The sequence below is a fragment of the Neopsephotus bourkii genome, unplaced genomic scaffold (assembly GCF_033783945.1).
Source record: "Neopsephotus bourkii isolate Nb327-2 ecotype Australia unplaced genomic scaffold, CSIRO-AGI_Nbou_v1 NB_1780, whole genome shotgun sequence".
In the NCBI taxonomy this organism is placed as follows: Eukaryota; Metazoa; Chordata; class Aves; order Psittaciformes; family Psittacidae; genus Neopsephotus; species Neopsephotus bourkii.
This window is the reverse complement of record NW_026902254.1, coordinates 320,368-346,611: the sequence shown is the minus strand read 5'-3', so window position 1 is coordinate 346,611 and position 26,244 is coordinate 320,368. Positions and strand designations below refer to the sequence as shown.

The 26,244-nt window shown below is 40.3% G+C and overlaps 1 protein-coding gene across 1 annotated transcript in view; it reads right to left on the bottom strand.

The window, feature by feature from the left end:
* Positions 1–24,290, bottom strand: part of PPP2R2C (protein phosphatase 2 regulatory subunit Bgamma) — a 206,844-nt gene extending 182,554 nt beyond the window's left edge. The window contains exons 1-2 of the mRNA XM_061379903.1: positions 24,062–24,290; positions 23,794–23,874 (exon numbers count right to left, since the gene is read on the bottom strand). Coding sequence (XP_061235887.1) covers positions 23,794–23,874; positions 24,062–24,077 — 97 coding nt within the window. The 5' untranslated portion in view covers positions 24,078–24,290. The remainder of the gene's footprint in view (positions 1–23,793; positions 23,875–24,061) is intronic.
* Positions 24,291–26,244: the final 1,954 nt, after the last annotated feature.

Here is a 26,244-nt window from a genome sequence, read left to right as displayed (position 1 = left end):
CACAATACTCCAAGTGAGGTCTCACAAGAGCAGAAGGAAGTCTTAAAAATGGATTTAAAATTCTGTGGTAGCCTTCATCAATGGGAATGTACAGAACTGGGTTTCTCCCTTTATGGATAAAAACTGTTCATACAAGTGAAAGATCACTCAATATGAGCAAGAGCTGTTGAATCAGTCTCAGTTAAGCGTGTATAAGGATGTATAATTATACAGAACAGAGGTACATGGAATAAAGATAAAATATGATAAAGCATCTTAACACATAAAAAATGGTGTCTATACATTAGATGTTTGAAAACAAAGGAACCAAATCCTTTCCATTTTCACTCAAGCAAATTCCCAATAAAGCCAACAACAGTTTGCTCATCAAGGTTCTTAGCTATAAAATTTGCAGCTTACAGGAGGACTGCTGCTCTCACACAGGCCTCCTCATGAAAATTACAATCTCCATTTCTTACTGAAAGTAGGATGAATGATGTAGTTTAGGGCCTAAAAGTTGTCTTCAAAGAAAGATAATCTTTCCCTAGCTTTACCAAAACATCATTAATTTAATGCTGCAAGCCCTGGGTAGAAACCCACAGTTTGTGCCACAAAACAGGTCACCGTGAAGTGTTAAAATCACCTCCCTTTTCTGACTGTCAGTGTCTCAAAGTCTGCTGTTGTGACATCAAAGCAACAGATGACAGCTTTCACTACCTGTAGCTTTCATAAATTAAATAAGGAACCAAAAAAAGCAGAATAAAAGCTTCAAATATTACCTAGTTTTAAACTATCTTAGGAGTATCTTAATATTAGAGATTAGATAAATCAAATGCACACTGTCATCAGAACAGTCCAGCTATAGCCACTAATTTATTTGAGGTCACTTGCTGCAGTACCTGAAGGGGGTTTGCAAGGATGCTGGGGATGGACTCTTCATTAGGGACTGTAGTGATAGGACAAGGTGTAATGGGTTAAAACTGAAACAGAAGTTTAGATTGGATAAAAGGAGGAAGTTCTTTACTGTAAGGGTAGTGAGGCACTGGAATGGGTTGCGAAAGGAAGTTGTGAATGCTCCATCCCTGGCGGTGTTCAAGGCCAGGTTGGACAGAGCCTTGGGTGGCATGGTTTAGTGTAGGCGGGTTCGGAACTAGATGATCTTAAGGTCCTTTCCAACCCCAACTATTCTATGATTTTATGTACCCTTACAATGTCAGAAACACTTTACACAGAAGAACCAGAGTAAACACTATTTCCTACCTATGTACTGTCTCAAGCACAAAATGGCAACAACAAAGTCTGGTTTGGGTTTTTCTTTTATTTTCCTCTAAGTTACTCTAACAGTTCCCTTCAGTTTTGAATTGCTAACAATCTCATACTGGTTTTTAAACTTGTCTAATAAAAACATTAACTTTCAAGTAGTGACAACTCACACCAAACACAATGCTTCCAACACTTGAATTTTACGCACATTTCCCCTAGGTGGTATAACAATGTTTTCCTAATTTGTGTATGTGAAATCTAAATTACACAAGAACAAAACTACAAAATCTGTATCTATCCTGCTCATACTCCACATGGGACTAAAAGTATAGAGTATTTTTGAGATTTACCCATAAGTATCACTATGTAAAACTGCAACCAATGCAATAAGACACTGCATGTCTAGTCAAGCAACAAATCATAGAATCACAGAATAGTTAGGGTTGGAAAGGACCTTAAGATCATCCAGTTCCAACCCCCCTGCCATGGGCAGGGACACCTCACATGAAACCATGCCACCCAAGGCTCTGTCCAACCTGGCATTTAACATCACTGCCAGGGATGGAGCATTCACAACTTCCTTGGGCAAACCATTCCAGTGCCTCACTACCCTCACAGTAAAGAAATTCTTCCTTATAGCCAATCTAAACTTCCCCTGTTTCAGTTTTAACCCATTACCCCTTGTCCTATCACTACAGTCCCTAATGAAGACTCCTTCTCCAGCATCCTTATAGGCCCCCTTCAGATACTGGAAGGCTGCTATGAGGTCTCAACGCAGCCTTCTCTTCTCCAGGTTGAACAGCCCCAGCTTTCTCAGTCGATCTTCATATGGGAGGTGCTCCAGTCCCCTGATCATCCTCGTGACCCTCCTCTGCACTTGTTCCAACAGTTCCATGTCCTTTTTATGTTGAGGATACCAGAACTGCACACAATACTCCAAGTGAGGTCTCATGAGAGCAGAATAAAGGGGCAGGATCACCTCCTTCCGCCTGCTGGTCACGCTCCTTTTGATGCAGCCCAGGATATGGTTGGCTTTCTGGGCTGCAAGCGCACACTGTAGCCAGCTCATGTTCATTTTCTCACTGACCAGCACCCCCAAGTCCTTCTCCGCAGGGCTGCTCTGAATCTCTTCTCTGCCCAGCCTGTAGCTGTGCCTGGGATTGCTCCGACCCAGGTGTAGGACCTTGCACTTGGCATGGTTAAACTTCATGAGGCTGGCATCAGCCAACCTCACAAGTGTGTCGAGGTCCCTCTGGATGGCATTCCTTCCCTCCAGCGTATCAACCAAACCACACAGCTTGGTGTCATTGGCAAACTTGCTGAGGGCGCGCTCAATCCCACTGTCCATGTCACCGACAAAGATGTTGAACAAGACTACTCCCAACACCGATCCCTAAGAGACACCACTCGTTACTGGTCTGCACCTGGACACTGACCACAACTCTTTGTGTGCGGCCATCCAGCCAGTTCTTTATCCACCAAGTGGTCCATCCATGAAATTGATGTCTCTCCAATTTAGAGACAAGGATGTTGTGTGGGACAGTGTCGAACGCTTTACACAAGTCCAGGTAGATGACATCAACTGCTCTACCGCTGTCCATCAGTTCTGTAGCCCCATCAGAGAAGGCCACCAAATTTGTCAGGCAGGATTTCCCCTTAGTGAGGCCATACTGGTTGTCACCAAGCAGCATGTTGTTTTTCATGTGCCTTAGCATGCCTTGCAGGAGAATCTGCTCCAAGATTTTGCCAGGCACAGAGGTGAGACTGACTGGTCTGTAATTCCCCGGGTCATCCATTTTCCCTTTCTTGAAAATGGGGGTTATAGTTCCCTTTTTCCAGTCGTCAGGCACTTTATCTGACTGCCATGATTTTTGATAGATGATAGAATTTGCTAAATGATAGAACTAAGGGGAAAAATAAAACTGAGAGTAAAATTCTGCATCTTTATCCACAGAATATTACTATACCATTGAAAAGGACTGGAAAAAAGCAACAAAAAAGAAGCATTACACAAATTAATGTAAGAACTGAATAGTGCCTACAGATAGCTGTATTGTTATAAAGACTGTTAGCCAGGAGTGGAAGTGGTTTGGGTTTTCTATGAAAACAAATGTACAGATCCAGAAAGAACTACATATTTTTGTTGACATCTTCCTCTGCCTGATCTCTGATGAGTGTCAGACACTTCAGTAAAAAAGTAAGACACAGTAAGGGCACCAAATAAGCAAGTCTAAAGGCCTCTTCAAGCTCAACATGGCTACAGTTTTCCCTGAAGAATAAAGGAGTTCACATTCTTCCTCATACTGGCATAAATGGCAAGCGCTTCTTTTTATTCTCTGCAAACCCAAGAAAAGCTAAAAGCACATGACACTTTCTTAAACTAACAAACAAAACTACAGGAGCAAAGGCACACAGTGTATATAAAAAATAGATGCAAAATAAGGGTTGTGTAATATATTTTAAATAAAAAGTAACTGATTTTTAAAAACTTATCAAAGGTTTTTCCTGATGTTTAAGACACTACAATAGCAAAAGCAGAAAATTGCCCTTGAAATCCAGTGTACTCAGAAATGTTTGGAGACTTAAGCCCTGAGTCTTTGCATAAAATCTAGTATGTATATTTACACACTATCATGCTGAGAGGGAGGTTTTAAATAATGTCTGAGTAGTGCTCATTAAAGTTACAGTTACACTAGGTTTGTCTGCATGTGATGCCATCAGGAACTGGTATCATACCAAGCAGCTGGAAGTGCTTGAGGTGCTGGGTTCTGAGACAAGGGGGCACAAAATCACAAAATGGAATACATAAAAACCTTTAGAATCAGTTTTAAGTAATATTAAGTTTGATGGCTTTGTAACTGTAGCAATGGAAAATTACTGAGGTGCAGGATAGATAGAAAAAAAAAGAGTACAGCTAGAGAACATACTGAGAATTCTCACAAGATAAATTGTTATAGTTGGCATAGTTTTAAGAAAAACAGTCTAGAAGAACAGGACACAGGGATAAGGAGTATCTGGGAACTGCAGGTGTCCAGGATGGGCTACAGTTAAACTAACTGATAAGTAGGAGGATGGGAGGATTATTATGTCTCTGGTGCTAACGAACCAATTAAACTGGTATGAGCATCTACTGCGCGTGCTTCAAAGGCTGCCAGAAGTGATGAAGATTGTTGGAAGAAGTAACCGACCCTCAGAGACCACCACCACAATTGTGTGCGCATGCGGGGAACTCTCTGGAAAATGATGTAATCCATACGTAGCCTCATGAATATGTATGAATGCCCAGGGACTATATAAGGATGGCTTGTATAGCAATATGGGGGCACACGTTAGGAGGAATTATCCCCCGTGTCTCCCGGCGCCGCAATAAAGAATACCTGCTTGTCAGCTTGAAAACTTTGTTGGCAAGTTTGTTCCTGGAGTTTTCTCCGAATCAGTTCTCACAGCTGCTTTTCACCTCTGGAGGTCTATGTGCACAATGCCTATACATTGTCTGACAACTGGATCTAAAGACTGGCAGGATTTCATAGAGCTGAGTGAGATTTTGTATGAGTGCCATCTGTATTCATTGTATACAGCTTTAAGCATCACATCTGCCTGCAAAGAAATCATATCTTTAACAAAAGTTTAAGCTTTTATGCTCAGTTAAAATGTATAATAATTGCATCCATAGGTCAGCAGATTTGATTTTCTGTACACGTCACAAGGCCTGCAGTAGCCCATACAACCGGGATGGTGTGGGTTGGAAGGGACCTTAAAGATCACCTAGCTTCAACACCTCTGCCATGGGCAGGGACACCTTCCACTAGACAAGGTTGCTCAAAGCCCGATTCAGCCTGGCCTTGAACACTGCCAGGGATGGGGCAGCCACAGCTTCTCTGGGCAACCTGTGCCAGTGTCTCACCACTCTGACAATAAAGAATTTCTTCCTAGTATCTAATCTAAATCTACCCTCTTTGATCTTAAAGCCATTCACTATTGTCTTGTCATTACATGCCCTTGTCAAAAGTCCCTCTTCACTTTTTGTAGACCCCCTTTAGGTAGTGAAAGGCTGCTCCAAGTTCTCCCCTGAGCCTTCTCTTCTTCAGGCTGAACAACCCCAACTCTTCCATCTTGTCTTCAGAGAAGTGCTCCAGCCCTCTGAGCATATTCTGGACTTACATCAAAACTGTACTTCCACAGAAACCATGTTAGCAGTTGACTAGGAGTGTTACTATGATGGACTCACAAAAAGGTAACATTATGTACAGGCCAACATGGGGGAAAGAAGTGGCCACAGATGCATTTCTAACTATAGTAAATAAAGAATTAAAAAGCTTGAAGAATAACAAACAAAAAAAATAATAGCATAAGATTCTATACAGGTATTTATGTAATTCAGAAAAAAAACATGTCCAGAGGAATACAAACATCTAAGAACATATAAGAACAAAACCAAAATGCAGTATCAAAACATATTTGTAAAAGATCAAACTCTTTGCTACTCGAGACTCTCTAAAAATCACATTTTAATTATGTCCATATCTACATCACCAGAATAGTAACCAGTTTAAATCCTGCGCATCTCTTGATGTATTCTCCCAGTATCTGAAGGACAGAGCTTAAACCTTACCACATACTCACCTCCTACCGGTTAAGATATTCCTTCTGTACATTACATACTGCTACTTTGCTAAAAGCCAAATCACTGCACTTGGGAAAAATCAGAAAAAAATCTCCTATTAGTTGATCAGCTGCATCAAAACAGGCTGGCAAAGGGACCCTATGGGCCAGCACAGCACCATAGCTCGTAAGAACAAGGATATCCTGCACTGCAGAACTGGTTGTGCAATATTACACTTCTGTCACTACAGTTCTTTTTCCATCAGCACATCTAATAATTACATACATGACATGCTTGTCACGTTATAAGTCATCTGAGATACAGCAATCAGAATCCGCGTTTGAATAACATAAATCATCATAATGCAACCTAAATCTTCTCTCTACAATCAGCTGCACAAACAGCTATTCCAAAAGGCTCAGACACTGACCTCTGAGATGTCAGGCAGTGCTGACTGCCCACTGACAAGTCTGAAAATACAATATGACAGACTCAACCATAAAAATACAACAAATAACCCTTCGGATTTTATTACTTGTCATCTACTCCGTGTATCAAAAAAGGAAAAAAATCCTAAGCAAATCTCCTGTGGGAGGATTTGAAAGCTGTGATTTAATAGACATGGCAGTATTTTTAGAAAGGAGTTATGCATGTTCTATATCCCTTAATCCCACCCCAAAGAGGGGAACAAAGACAGCAGCTACTACTTCATGGGTTTGAGCAATACTTTACAAGTGTTCCCTATAGAAAAACAGCTATCGCCTCATCAGCAAGAATTGATATGAAAAGCCAGATCTCTGCTCCTACTGAAGTCCGTGGAAGTTCTACTATAGCATTCAGCAGGTTCTAAATTGACTCCCATTAGGATAGAATTCATTTTGAAAGATTTTCTCCTTCTTTACAGAAAGCAAAGTAACGATGCATTGTTAAATATTAATTATTGCCAGCCCCAGACAATAACAGAACCTCGTGACTTCATACCAATGACACTCGAGGAGATTCACTGAATTTTGTAAATTAGCAATCCAGTGAAAACACAATAGGAAAGCAACATGAATTTAGGAAATTTAGCTTAAATTGTTTATGCCACATGATAACGTATTAGTCAATGTGTAATGTTGTATCTTATTTTTCAGATCCCTGACTCACATTTCTAGATGTATTAAGTAGTCACCATTGCAGAATGGAGAAACGCTGTTGTAAAGTATGTCAAACTCCTGAACTTAGTAATCAGGTTCTTATTTCTCATCTAAATCCAAACATTCATCTCTCATTCCAGTTCCATTTTGCACTCTATTAGAAACGAGTCTAAAGCCTCAAGACTAGAACACAAGCTAAACTTTCACAAATGGAGACCAAATTCAGACTTTCAAAGAATAGCAGAGTGGTTTTAGTTGGAAGGGACCATAAAGATCATGCAGTTCCAACCCTCCAACTTGGCCTTGATCAACTTCAAGATGTTTGCACTGGCTCACCTCCCAAGTGTGTCAAGGTCCCTCTGGATCCCATCCCTTCCCTCCACTGTGTTAATTGCACCACACAGCTTGGTATCATTGGCAAACTTGCTGAGGCTGTACTCGATCCCACTGTCCATGTCACTGATAAAGATGTTAAACAGTACTTGTCCCAGTACCAACCCCTGAGGGCCATCACTCATCAGTGGTCTTCAGCTGGACTTGTGTTGACCATAAATCTTTGAGTGTGACCATCCAGCCAACTCCTTATCCACCAAGCAGTCCTACAGTCAAATCCATGTCTCTCCACTTCAGAAACAAGGATGTCATATAGGACAATGCCAAATGCTTCATACAAGTCCACACAGATAACGTCAGCTGCTCTTCCTTTATCCACCAATGCTGTCACCCTGTCATACAAGGCCAACAAGCCTCTTAAGCACCATTTACCATCAGTGAAGCCATGTCGACTATCACAAACCACATCTTTATTTTCCACGTACCTCAGTATAGTTTCCAGGAGGATCTGCTCCATGATCTCACCAGGTACGGAGATGAGACTGACTGGCCTCTAAACTTTAAATATTATTAGTCTACTGTGAAGCATGATGTCTGAATTTTACTGTATTTTTCATTATCGCTATAAGTTTAATACCACATAAAATTATGACATAATCCTGATATCTGAAATAGACCTGTGAAAACTATAGGTCTTTCATTTGCTTTTGGCTTTTAAAATAATTTGTGAGTATTTATTCAAAACCAGTGCTTTTAATTCTGATTTTTCATGTTCACACAGTTGTTTTTATGTATTTGTATGGACCTCCCAAGTAGCTAAAGGCAATGTGAAAAATGTTAAGATGATAAACCAATATGTTCTTTAATTAAAAAAGGGAAGATACTGTAACTGGGAAGATATTGTAACTTTTACATGGAAGATATTGTAACTTACATAACATGGGAAGATATTGTAACTTTTTCAATTTATTTCTTTAATAGTCTCTTTTTCATGTTCAACATTTCTGTAAAGCAAACCACTTGCATGCAAAATTATTCTTTATTTACTTAATTCTGTCTCCCTTTTTCCCCTCACACACACAATTCTTAGCAAGTCATTTGCCAGCAGTGCAAATGCAAACTACTAGAAACGCACGAATGCCAGAACGTACATACTCCACAACTGGTACATGCTGTGAACATCTGAAACTTTTTACCTTATTTTATTCAAAATACACAATGGATACAGTTTACTTAGGTCATACCTGCAGCTGTCTTGTTTTCTCCACACTACTCAGTATGTGGCCTGATCTCTTACATGCTTTTTATGCGCTTCTGTACAGACAGATTTCCATTGACTTTGATTATAAGAGTGTCTACTCTGCAATTCAGCACCCCAACCTAGATATCTAAAAAGTAAACCACGTGATAGGACAACACATTTAAAAGTGTGCTGCTTTTCTGAGTTACACTACAGGGACAGTGATAGATCCCAGCTCTTCAAAATGCTGACAACGTGTCTTCCAATTTCTGCAATAGAACAGACAGGGCCTGTACAGAACATATTTCTTCATTTCACTACTATGATTTATCTGCTTAACAGGGTGAAAATTAAAACAGCACTCATCATATAATTATTGTATTACAATCCATATATATATAGGGCATTTAAATCAGTCTGCACAGGCAATTGCAGGGTTGATATGGCAATTCTGAAGTGTTCTTTAAAAGGTATTCAAACGTATAAAATTTCCAAGTTCTTAAAAAAGCAAACACATTCCATCAGATGACAGGAAAGTTAATACCTTCACACATCACCTGCAACTTTGAAATTACAAGGTCTACTGGAAGATTCCCAGTCTCTTGAACAAAGGAGGTCACTGTTAGCTATAGAAACTTATCAACCTTTTAATGCTTTTAATGAAAAGCTGAGCCACACACACCTTAACAAAGAATGTACTGGTTTACTTGAATGCTTACTTGAGTACTGCTTCACTTCTGATGTTAGCAATGATGCCATGCTAACTTCTAACATCGGAAATGAAGCAATACTTCAGTAAGCTGCACTCTAGGCTTTGCAGAAGACTGATCTCGGAGTCCCTCCCTTCCTTCTAGTAACACACCTGCCTGTGTTTTCCTCCCATTCCTTCTTTCTGTTCAGGCAGCTTCAGCACATAACCACAGCTACCAAGTACTGCAAGTCTCCTTCATACACTAGTTTTGATATCCTTTCCACCTGAGTTCCACAGTCCCAGACCATACTTTCTCCCCCAGTATCCTTTTCCAAGGTACTCCTGACAGCCAGTTCCTGCTCTGGATCAAAACAGGGATTCTTCCTTTACTCTGCCTCCCTCCAGCAGACGGAAAACTAATGCCATTCAAAAGAGAGACCAGAGAGTTGTAGAAATTTTATACCAAAACACACCTCTGATCCAAATCAGACCAGAACTGAAATTAGAGAAAGGTCAATTCAGCTCTGCACTGGGAACATTCACTGTATACAGAGCTGCCAGAAAAGGAAGAAAAAAAAAAAAGGCAGGGTGAAGGAATGCTATCTACCCACCTCTAGCAACACTTAGATTATTTGAAGTGACATTTTTCAGAGGTTTATATACTGGTCAAAGCAGAGTGGGTAATCACTGGGATAGTGAAAGACACTCCTCTGAATATAGGCAAATTTACTATATTCACCTTGTCAATTTGAAGTTACTGCTTCAAAGCATGCAAGTACTAGAGCTTTTCGCGGGAAAGGCTGATGGAATTCTTTCTTTTCTTAATGGACATTTTCGCGTGAGGCTTATGCTCAAAGCCAAGTAGATAATTTTGACTAGAATTTTCTGTGAAGAATCGGCCTGAGGCAAACCCAGAAAAAAAACATTAGTGTCAGCCTTAATGGTTAGGACCTGGGTCAAAGTGGGAAACTGGAAGTGCAATCCTGCAAACGTGTCTGCCAGCTTCAGCAACAGAGCGCTACCAACTCCTCTGCAAAACTTCTATCAGAGTTAACCAATGTAATTCGAACATCTGTGTGGCAATTTTGACTGACAGAATAAATGATTGCAGATAGATGTAAAATACTCTGAATTCTGAAAAATTAAAGTGAACAATTGCAAAAACTTGTCATTAATTCTTTCCAGCTAATTGTAGTGGCAAAAAAAACCCCAAAAAAACTAAATGAATAGAAATGACAAAAATCCCTAACAGATGGGACACTGTATTCCACACACTAACCCTCCATCTACTAATGTGACTAACAAATTAATGTCAAATCATATCTCACACCTAACAGCCCATGACACGAGCAGATGGTTTTAATCCCACTGAGGAAGACTTTCTTCTCCACTGAGAACTGCAAGGTGACATGACCATCCACGTCCATCAATATCCGATATTCCTCTAGGGAATCCCCATCTCTGGGACTGTATGTGCACAAAGGAAGATACATACTTGAGGAAAAACGCATGCATTAGTAGAGTTACACCAACTTTCTCCTCTAATGGCAGTAACCATTGAAACTACGACCCTGTTTAAAACACCAGGAACTTCTGCCACTGCACAGAAAGCAGCTCATTTTGTGACAGCCACTCAGCCATTATCTCCCACAGGATGCCCATCACCTCAAAACACGATGAGATCGCCAACATCACCAGCAATCCCTGGCAGTATCAACTTGATTATTTCACTTCCCCAAGCCTAACAGCAGAGTGATTAAATATATAAAATAACAGCATATTGCTGCACCAAATCATTCAGAAACAGTTATTAGACAACTTGTAATGAAACATGAATGTCAACTTGGTGTTTTCTAGACCCTGTATTTATTTATGTACTACTATTTGCTAGCAATAATCCAATTTCAAGTGGAATGCTTTGCTGTTTTCCAGTTACCTCTCATCATCCTAATGCAGTTTTTAGTTTCCACTGAAGTTTGCCCTTATTTCAGTTCAAATACTAACACCACAACTACTAGGTGTAAGAGGATAAACAGAAGAAAATAAAACACACCCTCGTAACTATTCACACTTTAGGAAAGGCCCACTTTAGGAAAGGCCCAAAATATTGGCTAGATACACTGGAGCAAGAAATGTCATCAGGATGTCAACACAAGCTCACGACCACAAGATGGTTCTTATGCAAAACCTCCATCATACGGATTCGACATAGTGAAGGGGGTCATTTCAGCAGTATGTACAGCCTTATGAATCACAGGTTTTCAACCAGGATTCCACTCAAATTCCAGCACTCTGCCAACCCCTTGAAGAATCCCTGTGATTCACAAATCCCAGTCCCCTTCCTCATTTCATAAAATTCAGAAACAGTAGCGTGCCTGTGGAAAGACTACCCCAACTTGAACAGATGACAGCCAGAATTTAAGCAATCTTTCTGCATTTGTCTATTAACAAATTGTTGAGCCACTGGGAATGTTTTGGTTTAATTTTCAGATGGAGTTCCAACTTCAGTTTATAAATTCTTACATAAGGAAACCTGCATTTCATATAAACAACTTTATTTTAAACACATGCTCAACAATATGTGTGCAGTTCATAACTAGCTTTTGAGCAGAATGAAAGGGAACGATACAAGTTTTGGGGAGGTGGTGAACTGCAAGGTGAATTCCCCCAACCCTGGCTTTGAGGTTGGCTGTGATGAACCCTGTAGAACTCTGCCTAGGGGAGATAACAGACACTGTCAGAATGGGTTACCTAGAGCAGATTGCCTAACTGTCTGGGAAGGGCAGGATCCAAAGATTTCCCCAAGAACATTTTCACATCCAATCAGTCTTTCAGCCCCTCCCAGACTGCCCATGAAAGAGCTGATATTGCAGGCTAAGATGCAATGGACGGCTGCAAAAAATCAGTCCAGTAGAAACTAGATGAAGTCCAAATTAAATGTTTTGCTAATCTTTAACCATCCCTACCCCATGTCACTTTATTTTTTTTTCCCAAATGACTGGTGAAATGCAGTTATACTGTGATTTTTCAAATAAATTATGAGCTATTAGCATATGCCAGAGCCAAAAGGATTTTTTGCTTTTGAATACTCATAAATCCTTAATCCAGCCTACAGATGTAACAATCACTCATGGGAGTGGGACTTAATATACCGATCTTCAAATATCATAGTCTCTCTGCCCACTGGCCAGATCTGAAATGTTAAGAAACATATAGATAGTTCAGACAAACAACTTCTGGAAAGCTGTAAATATTACTTACAAAACATTTGCTGTGCCAAATAAGTACCAGAGCTGAAATATTTACATATTTCTCATTTCAAAACAAGGACAATTCCACCTCTTCACTAACTGCGATAATAATGAAACATGTCAAGCAGGACCAAATCAAGGAATTGGCAGACTTAGCTGGCAAACAAAGAAACCAAAAGAATCTAATAGATATTGAAAAGAAACATATTCCATATGCTCTGTGATATTTTATAATGGAACCTTGAGCTATGGATGTGGTTGAAAAACAAGACATATGACTCCATGCGGATAAGTATCTGGTTTATTTATCTTTGGTAGGCAAACAAATAGACCTTGTTAGCTGTAGTTCAGGAATGGGGCTATACAAAGATAAAAATAGGATCAGATAAAGGAAGCATGCCAGATTATATTTCACATTCAATATTACTCACTTAGAAATAAATGAAAACCAAAGAAAAAGGCAGAGATAGTAATAAAATCTATTGTCTGTACATTACAAGAAAGCAAAAACATACACTAATACAACTGGCCTCTTTTCTTCAGTTTCTCATTACTACACTGTTTCAATAAGATACAAATAATAATAGATATAAAATGTGAATCTAAATACCCCTGGAAATTAAAATTTATGGCTCTCCTAGCAACTGTATCTCACATACTCACATATATGCAGTATTGTGCATGTTATTTGGTGTGGGCTTTTGTGCTTTCACAGCAATGAGGTTGAAATATGGTTGCTGTGGGAACTATATCTTTGAATTTCTTGACTTGTGCTATCATCTGAACTCAAATGTTACATTAACATAGGTAAGTATTTGCTGTTTTTTTCCATAAAAAGGAAAAAGGAACCTATATGGATGGTTACATATTTAACTATTCTTACCAAAGAAACAACACACAACTCCATGTCTGCAAAAGTACAGAGCTCTAATCATTCTCACACTAATGCACACTAGAAACAAAACAGAGCCAAAATAAAATCTGCGAGCGAAATGTGTCAGTGTACTTACAGAAACAGTAGTATGCAAAAACCAGGACAAGTGATGTCATTATAAGTCTGAAGTTTGCAATATTCCTTTTTTTATTCAACTATTTAACCACAGGGTTTGAGCATATGCTTGCTTTCAGGCATTTAATGAGAGGATATATGTATATATGTATATATACACACATATATATATATACACACACACAACTCTCAGATGTTTTGCAGCTTCTTAGTGAGTGTGCTTCTCAGGTGTGACAGGGCTGTCAAACCCATACCCAGCCTGCACAGGTGTTGCTCTGGGTACTTTATGAACACACAGTAGAAGGAAGTGATTTCTGCCATAAGAGTATTGAGGACTGATATTTGACATGTAATTTAAATCACAAGCTGCTAGAGACTCACCTCAGCATAGGAGAAAGACTTACTGCTACTAGAGATGTTCTTTAGGAGAGGTGATTTGTCTCATGGTAGAATCAGGAAGCTCAAACTTTGAGGTCAGTTTCCTTGACCCAATTACTCTTTTCAGTATTTCCCCACTAGTACATTTTCTGTTTTGACATCAACAGAAAAACAGGAGTCAAGTCCTTTAACACACTTCCATATAATTTTGGAATAGTTAGTGAATAATTATGCCTCTAAAACCGTTAGATTAGAAATCTTAAATACCAAGTTAATATTGCAGTACTTTTAAATTTAAATAAATTGCATTGCACAATTGCTATTCCCAGAAAAATCAACGTAGGTGTTGCATTTGAAGTAGGATCTTCAATTACAGTGGAGGAGCATGAAGAACGAGGGAAATCAAAAAGCAACAGAAGTGACGAAGCTCCTGAGGCAACGTGGCACCTTTCTGAAGAAATGTCAACATAAAGCTACACTCTCAATGCTCTTGGCAGACCAGCAAGGTCTCCTTAGCTTCCACTTAGGAAAAGTGGACATTCCACTAGGACAAGTGTTCTTGTGGAGCAAAATATCCAAGAAACCCGGGAAAAGCAGTCCAAGTGAAATTACCACTGTGCTTTCCTGGTTTAGAATAGAGAAGACAGCATACACTGGAAGTAACAGCTTGCTGAGCTTAGGAATAAAAAAAAAAAATCTGTTCCCAAGAAAAACTTCAAGAAAAAAAACAGTTTGAATTTTCTAAATTGCACTGCATAAAAAATAAGAATTCTTAAAATGTGAGCTCATTCTTATTTTAAACTGATTATATCTGCTTTGCACATCATTGTGAAGGACTCCAAGTTAGGGTTTCTTGGAAATAAACAAAACCTGAAACACAGGCTATTTCCAGAATAGACATTCAATTTCAAAGCAAAGTCTATAATACTTTACATACATACATGTATATACATATATATACACAAGAGCTTATAAGAGAACCTTTAAAAATAAGACCTATCTGATGGACAAAAGCAACTACAAAAACCAACCCGTACTAAAAATTTCAAAGGTCATGAAGATTACTCAGTAAGACAGAGCTAACAAGAAGCCATTAAGTCTTGCAAGAATAACACTTCTACTTTGCATCTTTGAATCTAGTCATAAGGCAGGAGTTTATTCTGCATATGAAGAGAAGGAATATTCATAGAATTCATATCTCAAAAAAAAAAATTGGGGCCTATCTTTGTTTCAGGATTCCAAGAAGACTCTACTAAATAGGGTAATCAGTTATGGTAGTTGTTTGAAATGAAAGGCACATCACTAACCATGCTAAATAGTTTTACAACTCCCTTTTGAATGACACATGCCCTTTCTATGAATAGAACGTCAAATCAATGGCCCCTGTTAGTGTCTAGATGTAATTGTCTCTGAATAGAATATATCATCTCTAACTGCAATACCAAAATGGATCCACCTAAAATAATGGAACTGTCTCTTGCATCATACTTCTGAATATTTTGTAAAAATTACATAAGATGATAGGTGGAGAAAGATTTATGAGGTTAATGTTTTGCATATTCCTGCAATCAGCCCAACTGTCAACTCTATTCGCTGTGACATGAGCTGCTAGAAAATGTGCTTGTAAATAAACATAGCCAAGACATCTGGGGAATGTATGAATTCTGAAAAGAAACTGTATCTGACGGAAAGCTTAAAAACATACAAATGGGTCACCAGTTTTAAGAACATACAAGCATTTTTAAATATCCTGTGTTCAAACTATAATAGATCACACATGTGCAAAACATTATGTCTATAAAACAAATAGTGTTTATTTATTTACCTCTTTTCTCCAGGCTAAACAACTCAGTTCCCTCAGCTGCTACTCATAAAACCTGTCCTCTAAACCCTTTCCAGTTTCATTGCCCTTGTTTGGGCACACTCCAGCACCTCAAAATCCACATGAAATACATAAGGGTGATCACCCACAAAGAAATAAACAGCATAGTGCTGTATTCACTCTTCTTGATGAAAACCAAAGACAAGCTTCATAATATTAAGCGCATCCTCCTTATCTCTTAATGTCAAAAACCTGGAAACATATTCAGCTGAAAAAAGATATTTACCTGTTTCTCAGTACTCTGGTTACCTTAGGAAATAAAGTCACATCACTGCATCAGTTCTTAACAGAAAGTGATCAACAACAAACCTGAAGGTATGATAGCTTTGACAAGACTTATAATTATAACAGGCAGCAATCTTGAGTTTCATCACCCAACAAACACCAGAACCTAGCTAAATCATTCACCTTAAAATATGCCCAGAAAAGTCTGTCCTTCTTCCTGACTATCAGTGCAAGTTTTAGTAAGTACATGTTATAATGCCTGCTCCCGGTACCTCATGGTCCTTTACGTTTATAGCTCATAAATGGTATATTAACCCACTAAGAGAGCACATTAGTTTTGCTATTTTGCTTACATTATTGCTATTTTCAAAATACTATCTGTATCCACTTACTGGGACAGAAGATACACCCCTTACACAGGAAAAAATAGCACAACAGCCCATAGGCCACTGCTGTCTCGGGGCTGCACTGAGGAAGGCCAGCCACCACAAAGTTCTCCCTGCATGCTACAGAAAATGTACATAAATATGAATGGCATGCTGGTAAGAAACATCTGTGATGAAAACAACCAGGCAAATTCAATAAAAGGACTGCAATCATTATATCTATCAAAGGTCTTAGGGCATTACAAAAATGCAATGTTTAAAGACAAATACTTAACTGACACTAGGAGGTGAAGGAAATTAAAGAACTAAGACTTTAAGGATGTCCTTAGAAATCAGCAAACTATGAAGTGAGTGACCAAAAAGGCATCACATGAAATCTCTGGACTCAGTTTCAAAAAAAAAAAAAAAGCAAAACAAAACAAACAAAACAAAACAAAACAAAACAAAACAGGAGACTTTGTTAAATTCAAACCAGCTAGAAATTTGTGAGGTAGCTCCCTCTTCTGGATCACCAAACAATGACAAGTCAATTTAAACTCAAGAAGCAGAATTTTGCTAGTAACACCTTTCACTCTTTGGGGGTATTGCCAATTACCATTAGGCGATCACACAGACACTTATAAAGACCGTTATTTTGAGTAAGGAGTTTATATCCGAGTAGCAAACTAGGAGAGGAAAGTAGCTGAAACCCCCAAATAGCTTGATATCATTTTGGAACTTTGTCATCAGGCAGTCCAAACATGCAAAAAGATACTGACTTCTGCTTTCAAATTCTCTGCATTTTACTGAAAATGCCTTTTACTGAAAAGAACTGACAAATAAGAATATTAAAAACAGGTCACTTTCTCACCAGTATGGCCTGCAATATGACTTCTGAAATCATATTTGCAGAAGTTAAGCTTCTGGGTTGTTATTTTTGAAACAGAAGAATCTTATCTTCTTGGAATTTCTTTCAGTTTTGACAGGCTCATATAGAAGAAAAAACTGCGCAGTAGGAAAAGCTTCTCTGCACATCAGTTGTTCAGACATTCTCCAAGACAGCTTGGGCAATTTCTACACATATTTATAAACTGGAATTGGAAAGATCAGAAAATGGGTACTCCCTACCCTTATATAAAACTCAGCTCCATAATGACCTGTAATGGAAGAGTAGGCTTTGTGAAGATCTGGTGATTTTTCTGCATCTCAGCTGGAACACAGGCAATTCTGCACTCTTTAAATTGCCCATTACTACTCAAGCTGAATGATAATGTTTGACTGAAATATAAAAATTACCCTAATGGCAGATCTGTGGTCCCAATATTTACTTCATCAGGGTTACAATTTATAACAAAATCACAACATAAATTATTGCATATTTAATGAGAAAGAGGAAGCATAAAAGATGCCCCTGTTAAATTCTGGACTAGATAACTTGAAAGCATGATTTTTTTTTACTTCCTAATACCTGCATAATCAGGCATAATACAGTGCGATTTCATCTCTCATTATGTTTATACTGAGTGCATCTTAAAGGATATGGCCAACTGAAACGCCTAAGGAAATTCTGATCATTCATGCATGGATAAAACCAAAACTGCCAGAAGTTATTTGAATGGAACTGAAAGGATCATGTAAAATGGTAAGCCTTGTAGACCTGGAAATAGTAAGAGACAGAAGGAAAAGAGCTAAGATTTGCTGTGCAGGCACCTGCTGCAAATGGCAGACTTCCAGTGGCACAGAGGGGAGACCTGTTTGCCAGACTCTGCAATAGCAAAAGGACTGAGACCCTCCCCACCGTGATCCCCTTGGCAGAGAGAAGGGTTACAGAGGACAATGGGAAAGAAAAACCAAAGCTGAGGAAACCAACAAAAACTAGAAACCCCAACTGAGTATGTAAGATATGAAAAAGGGGCAGACTGAAAGGACAGAAAAAGGATTAATGGGAGATTAGAGAGTAAAAAGGCAATAGGCTGAAGACCACATCCTGGAAACTGAGACGATGAAGGCTGTAACCTCTGGCATCAAAGAGCCACAGAATAAAACTGTATTAAACAAGTACAGCATGTTAGAGAGGGGTGAGTGAAGTCCCTGAAAAGGGCTGGAAAATCTGAAAACCTGGTTAAGAAAAACCACCTTAGTCTGTTTTTCAAGCTTCATCTAAGCAGCACCACTTTGCAGGTTACTGAAAAGGAGCCAGTGCCTTCAGTCAGATATTTACAAAAGAAAATAATGACCAAAGTGCTAACATAGTATTTGTTTTATGGTCAAATGGCACTTATTGCCTCTCAGGAGAAAACACTCTCTGGCACCCATATTAAATTCCAATAGAAACACTATGAAAGCAAGGATTTTATAAATCATTGCAATTAAATCATCTTAATGTACTTAATTTATTCCATAAAAAGCAAACCAATTGTTAATCAAAACACATTATGAAACAAATGAGAAATGTGCATAAGACACTCATCTTCTCATAACAAGTACATATATTTTCCAGTGTTTTATTTTCACATTTTTTACAAAACCAATGCCATAAATAAACAGTAGATAAAAAGATCACAAAATGGACTATTATTGTAGATAAGTATCACTTGAAGTTGAACTACTGTAAGTATAAATATAACTTCAATATACCTTAATCCTTCCTCTTTGCCTATCATGCTGAGCTTTTCACATTAAAACTCAGTATCAGATTATGCAGCAACAAACAGAAGTATAATCAAATACCCACATTTTCTTGTAAGGAGTCATTTACTTGGTTTGGTCTTACCCAGTCACATGTAATGTTATAATGGAAACAAAGTTTGATGGTAACGCTCCTAAGACAGCAGCCCTTTCCCCATGCTGTAGCAGCTCCCAGACATCAGTCAAAGTTAACCAACCAAGCATCACACAAGCAACTGTAAAATCAGGAGGGATGAAACACAGAGCATCGCTGAATGTATAAACAGAGATGTACGAAGTAGGACTTCATACATACATGGCATCAGAGGGTGTATCAGGGTGCACTCGAGCCCTGTAACAGACCCTGCAGTGCTGTATGCAAGCTGGTAGTGTCCTAAATACACACTGGGGTGAGACGAGGAGTATACCAGTGTCTTCCAAGAATCTTGCCTTCCTTTGAAGAAACCCAGAATTGTGAGGCACAGAAGCACGATTCACTTCACTAAATCTCCAGACTGAACTTGGAACCTGGAACTGTAAAGCATATCTATTCAACTAAGGTCTCATGGAAATACAACATCCATTTATGGTGATCATATTTCAAAAGAAAGGTTGGCAAACTGTGAAGAGCTATTACCATGCCTTATTAATAAGAGATCAAGGAAAAATCAATTGTTTGCTTCAGCCAAAAAAGGACTGAGATGCAAAAGCATCTATAGATGGAGACTTCCTATTTAATTAGACCTTACTTGTGAAGGCATGACTCACAAGGACATTACTTTAGTTGTAAGCTTGTGCAATTACATTGCTTTCCATAGAATTCGTGTAATAATGGAAACTACAGTATTGAACCAAATCCAGAGTTGCTGTCTTTGATTGAAAACTATAGCTATGGAGGTAAATCTGACAGTGATTAAATTCATATTTGTAAGTTCACAAGTCTTTAGTTCCTCAAAAATGCACATTATTCAAACATACCTATACAACAAAATAGTATATTATCCATCTTCTCAACCAATCTCTCTTGAAATGACTCAGAAATCAAAGACACTGTTAAAGCAGCATAAGGTAAGTAACAGTAAAGTTCACATCTGTCCTGGGTTTAACAGTGGCAGTCATTTTTCTCCTTCTTGGTAGCTGGTGCAGTGCTGTGTTTTAACTTTCGGGCTGGGAACAAAGCTGATAAAAATGATGTTTTGGTTTGGCCAAGGACTTTGTGAGCCTCATGCTCTGCCAGGGAGGAGGGGAGCCAGGAGGAAGCAGAGACAGGACACCTGACCCAAACTGACCAAAGAGGTATTCCATACCACAGCACCTCATGCCCAGGATGTAACTGGAAGCTACCCGGAAGGGAGATGGGACTGCAGGGTTGGAGGAGGTATCGGTCGGTGCTTGGTCAGGCTGGGGGGCAAGTTATCGGTCACCTGGTGATGAGGTGTTGTATTCTCTTCCCTTGTTATTTCCTTTATCATTACTATTATTGGTGGTAGCAGTAGTGTTTTGTGTTATAACTTAGTTACTAAACTGTTCTTATCTCAACCCGTGGGAGTTGCATTCTTTCTGATTCTCCTCTCCGTCCCTCCAGGAGTAGGGGGAGGGCAAGAAGTGGGGGGGAGTGGGTGGACAAGCTGTCTGGATGGGTTAAACCACTACAACATCATAATTCACAAGGCACTTACATTAACCAGAACCTTCAGCCATGCAACAGCATAAAGTTACAAAATAGATGAGAGGAAAATTTACACTGCAAATCACTTTCAAGTCTCTGATGAGCTAACTTTAAGAAAGAAAACTTAAATTATTATTTAGGATTCAATCTTTTCATTAACCATATACCCAATCCTGAATGCAAAGCTATCTAGAATAACATAATGCCAACTTAGAATTCACAGCATAAAATATCTCAAACATGCTTTAACTTATACAAAGGTTGCAAGAAATTAATGAGATTTGAAGCGTAAAAGCAAAGGGTCTGGAATAAGCAGTCCTGTTAACAATCCACTAGATAGTCTGGGCAAACAGTACAAGATTTGGCTTTTCAGAAGTCCCACATACTAAATGCTTAATAACTGGCATTCAGCTTCAATAAAAATCACATCCTTAGCTTTCATATTTCATTTTGCTAGCCTGTAAAAGGATACTCCTATACCCTTCTTCACATCACTTTTGTGAGGCCGCACTTAATGTGAGCAAAGTGCTTTGAGATCTTTTGCATGAATAAAATATATTTTGCACTTAGACGTTAATTATAGAAGTGGCAATATTTGAAATAGGGCTTTGTTTCAAGGCAGCATGGCTAAATCAAACATGATTATCTTGGCTTTGATTGTGATATTTTACTTGCTATGCTTTATTTTTCCCTGCATTTGAAATATGCAATTTTGCTTTTCTGTTATGTAAATTAATGGTTTTCATCTGACACATCTATTTTTGGAAAAAGAATAATTTTCTTTCCTAGTCTAAGGCAGAAATGTTGCAGAACACAATTTTAACTAACTGACAGAGTACTGCAGTGCCACTGCATGCATTCAATAGTAAAAGCAGCATATGCACTCATTGAACTTAGAATATTAACATGCAAATATTTATCTATATAGACATAAACACAATAATGTTTAATAGTCATTACTCCTTCTGTCTATAGGTTAGGTGGTCTTAACCAATACAGCTGCAATCACAAAAGTTGTGGCCTTCCTGAAAAGTAAAAAGAACTGGGACAAGGATGGGAAAAAAAATAAATCTACAATGGAAGCCAGAGGAACAATCCATTTTAAGCTAAGGATTCTGGGTTTTTGTTCGGCTCTGTGTAACTTAAGTCACTTCAGAGGCAAACTTCAGCAAGGAGGCATAGGCTTTATCAAAAACACTGGCATGAAAGAGGTCAAGCCACTTGCCACATTGGTCCTTCCTTTTAAATGTTGCTTTTCACTCCTGCAATGTGTGTTGATTATACTGCCGTGTGTGTTCCTAGTTATCAATGTCTGTTAAAGACAGCACATCATCTGAAAAATGCATGTCATATTTGTATATAACCCTATTAACACAAATGTGTTCACCACCTGCAGATAGCTCATGCAACCAAATTACACTGTTTCAGCCCTGTTTCCTGTTCTCTGCATTTCACATATTCCCATGTTGAGTAAATAAAACACGTTACGTTTTCCATTTAAGTCTTGGAGTAAAACTGGGCATCCATAAATTGCCACTGTTAAAACAAACTGAACCCATGGCTAGCAAGCTAATTTTTTAAATTATGTCATGTGACAAAAGATGACCCCATCAAGGAAAAAACCCACCTGTTGAGAATAAAACATTCTAGTCTCAAAGCAGTGCTGCAACACTGGTATCTACCCAGATAAAGAAGGTTAAGAATGATATTCTACTCATTCAAATCTTTAAATGAAAGTAAATGCCAGCCTAAAGCTTATATTCAATATCCTATGATGCCTAAAAAATGCTGCCACTCACTCATTACACTCCCTCACACGGATGTAATTTCCACCCCCACCTATCGTCATCACATCTGGTTTGGTATGCAGTTTCTCACACACACAGAAAGACCATGGAGGCACAAAAGCACAACATGCTTTGTGAACTGCTTCAGTATGCAAGTGTGTGTAATTACACACACTATTAAGTATATCTTGAAATATAAACCACCTTGGAATAATTGTGAGGTGGAGAGGGAACCTTAGTTCAAAGCCTTGATCAAGCTGTAGTTTATTATTAGTACACCAGGGTTTAAATCACTTCTCCAAACAGGAAAACACAAGACAACACAAAAATCCACATTCCACAGGATAACTGATGATAAAGCTAAAACAGACCCCAAACAGGCAGTCTGTCTACCAGCCCCTCAGCCAGATCTGTAGCTTCATCAATCACTTCAGCCTATGTTTGTGAAACAATCCTTAAATATCTGAAGTGAGATTTCGTTGTCTGTCTACTCACCACATACAGCAGTCATCCACTGTTGAGAAGCTTTCCCTAATGCCTAACCTGAAGCCAATCTGTTACAGTGTGTCACTTTCCTCAGCATTAGAAAGTTTTTGAGTCCAAACTTCCGATGCATTTTAAGCCCTTCCAAACAGTAAAGACACTCCTTTCAGGAATGCTTAACGCCAACAGACCAAAACATCGAGATGAGGTCCTAGCTCCACTTTAACTCACTGAAATAGACTTACAGGCACTGCACACTACACAACTGGCACACTGGAAAATACAGGCTGGCACCTAAGTTTAGATATTCAATGCAGAGTTTGCATTGGATACAGAGTGGAGACAGAGACTTTCTTACCCTGCACCCAAAGGCTGATGTTTTTCTGATCACAGAATATTAAAATATAAAACTTTCTAGGTTACCTCTCTCTTCAAAGTTAAGGGGGTAAAAACAGGGCCAGAAAACTTTCCAGCAAGTACCACATCGCCTCCCTCACACCCATTGCCATCCAGGCTGTGAGGACTGATGCCACCTAGGCCACCAGCTGTGAAAACCCAACTTTTCACAGTAAAAACCCAAAACAAAACAAGCCAAGACACTTTCACAGGGCCTGGGACATGCAGCCCATCAGTGGCCACCAATGCCAGCTGTCCTCCCTCCTGCCCTGGGCCCACGCACCATCTTCCCCGCCCCACAGGCCCCACGCCCCATATGAGCACCGTGTTCTACCGTTGCCGCTCTCACACCAGCAAGCCACGTTCCTCCACACGCTGCTGGACGGGGCACCAGTCGAGGGGCCGCGCCCCATCTCAGCACCCGGGTACTCACCATCAGAGACTTCAAACTCGGCTGCTCCATTGAGCTGGTAGAGGCACCAGTCAACCGCGCTCTCGCCTGGGGGACCGCCAACTGGGCAGGGAGGAAAGGCACAGTCAGTCAGGGGCACCCGGGGCGCCGGGGAGAGGGCTGAGGGAGGGAGAAGGGAAGGAGGAAAGGCAGGGACGGAGAAGAAGGGAGGAGAGATGGAGGGGGCAAAGGGATCGGAAGGATGAGAGGAGACCAGGGAGGGCCGGGAAAGGACAGCGCTTCCAGATACCCTGTTTGTGGGACATGGGTGTTGCCCGCCGAAATGCGCCCAGTGCTCTGAACTGTTATTTGCTGTGCTCCCAGCGCCGGCAGCTCGGGGCGCCTCCTCCTTCTCCCAGCGGAGCGAGCGGCGCAGGCAGGCAGCGCTGCCTCGGGGCGCTCGGGGAACCGGGGGAGGGAGGACGGAAAGGAGGGAAGACTCCGCCCGGAGCTCCCGGCGGAGGCGGTGCAGCCTCGCCCGGCCCAACAGGTGTGAGCGGGCTCGGAGCGGCCCCAGCAGGGCGGCGGGGCCGTGCCCAGCGGAGAGCTGCGGGAGGGCGGCGGGGCAGGGGCGGGGCGGGGCGGGGCGGCTGCTCCGCCTGAGGCGAGCCATGGCCACGGCGGCGGGAGGCGATGCATTAGCCGGGCCTTCCTCTGCTGCCGGGGTGCAGGAGCCTTCCTGCTGTTGGTAACTTCAGCCATGAACTCCCTGTCAGGTGCCCCCCGTCTGTACCGTGTCCCACCGCTGCTTCCCAGCCACACGGTGCAGCCAGCCCGGTGTGTGGTGCACCAGGACTCTGGGGCGTACACCCCTGGAGAACCCGCCACACCAGGGCCTGGCCAGTGTCACCCATCATAGAATCACAGAATCAGCTAGGTTGGAAAAGACCTTTAAGATCGTCGAGGCCAACCATTACCCCAGGACTGCCAACTCCACTACTAAACCTTGTCACTAAGGGCCTCGTCTACATGTTTCTTGAATGCTTCCCAGGACAGTGATTCCACCACTTCCCTGGACAGCCTGTTCCAATAAATGAACACCCTTTTGGTAAAGAAATATATGCAGTCTAAACCTCCCCTGGCACAGCTTGAAGCAGTTACCTCTTGTCCTATCTCCCAGCTCCCCACACCAAGCACCAGCAGATGCACTTTCACCACAGTTCTCTTACCATCCTTAGGCCATGTAGATTATATTATGGAAAAAAGGCTGCAAATACAATGTATATTATCGGGGTTTATATATGCTGAAATCACTGCAGGGCTGGATAGTGGTTTTTCGTCTGGCCCGCTGATGCCTGTGGATCTGGAAACTGTACAGCATCCATGAGTGGTAAGAAATCGAACCTGTTATCAAGCAAGCTTAAGTGCTCTGAGTAGTGACCTTTATCTCCACTGGAAAAATGTTTAGGGGAATAGCAAATTCTAGCTAAACCAGTCATCTAGAGTGAACTTCAGTTAATAAACGCCTTTATGCTTATAGACATCCACCCCAAAAACATGACAGGAGGGAAATGCAATGGTACATTACTTGTTCTGTTCACCAGGTAGCTTTCTTGGTATTTAACACAATTGTGACTCCTTAGCCTATGGCTGCCAGTATCTTGTCTACACCTTCTGCCTTTTGGAGGTGACAGTGTCAGAGGCCCATGTATAACAGAGCTCGAGTCAAAGAGAGCAAATGCACCTTGTATGGACAAATGAGAAAAGCTTAAGAAATAACATAGGAGGACTATAATCAAGCCATACTAAGAGATTAGGAGCCAACAAGAGGATAAAATACCCATGTAGGCCACTGTCATAGCACGGTTACTTTGGTTCTTCCATGTAGCTTTTTGCTGTTTGCGACACTATATGTACATAGAATCATAGAACAGTTAGGGTTGGAAAGGACCTTAAGATCATCCAGTTCCAGCCCCCTGATAGGGGCACGGACGCCTCACTCCATGCCATGTTACCCAAAGCTCTGTCCAACCTAGCCTTAAACACCGCCAGGGATGGTGCATTCACAACTTCCCTGGGCAGCCCATTCCAGTGCCTCACCACCCTTACATGGTGGGGAAGCATCATTTTCAGCATAAATTTTACTTGATACCTACAGTCATCCTTTTTTTTTTTTTCGCAGCAAGTGGAGGCACTCCTGATACCTTTAGGTCTGTAAACTGTGGGCAGTTTGATTCCATTTTTCCTAATAAAGGTATTCTGTTCAAATATTTATTCTTCTCTAGTGCATCCAAGACAGTGTCACGCTGTGGCCTTTGTGAAAGAAGAAGGGGGGCAATTACACCTTCTGAAGAAAACAGGTTTAAAATAGGAGTACAATGTTCTGCAAACATTCTCAGCTACTTTTAGAAACAAAGCAAAACACCAACACTTAAGCTTTCCTGGGAATTTCACCTAAATTACAAAGACCATAATACCTTCTGGGGTAAAAAA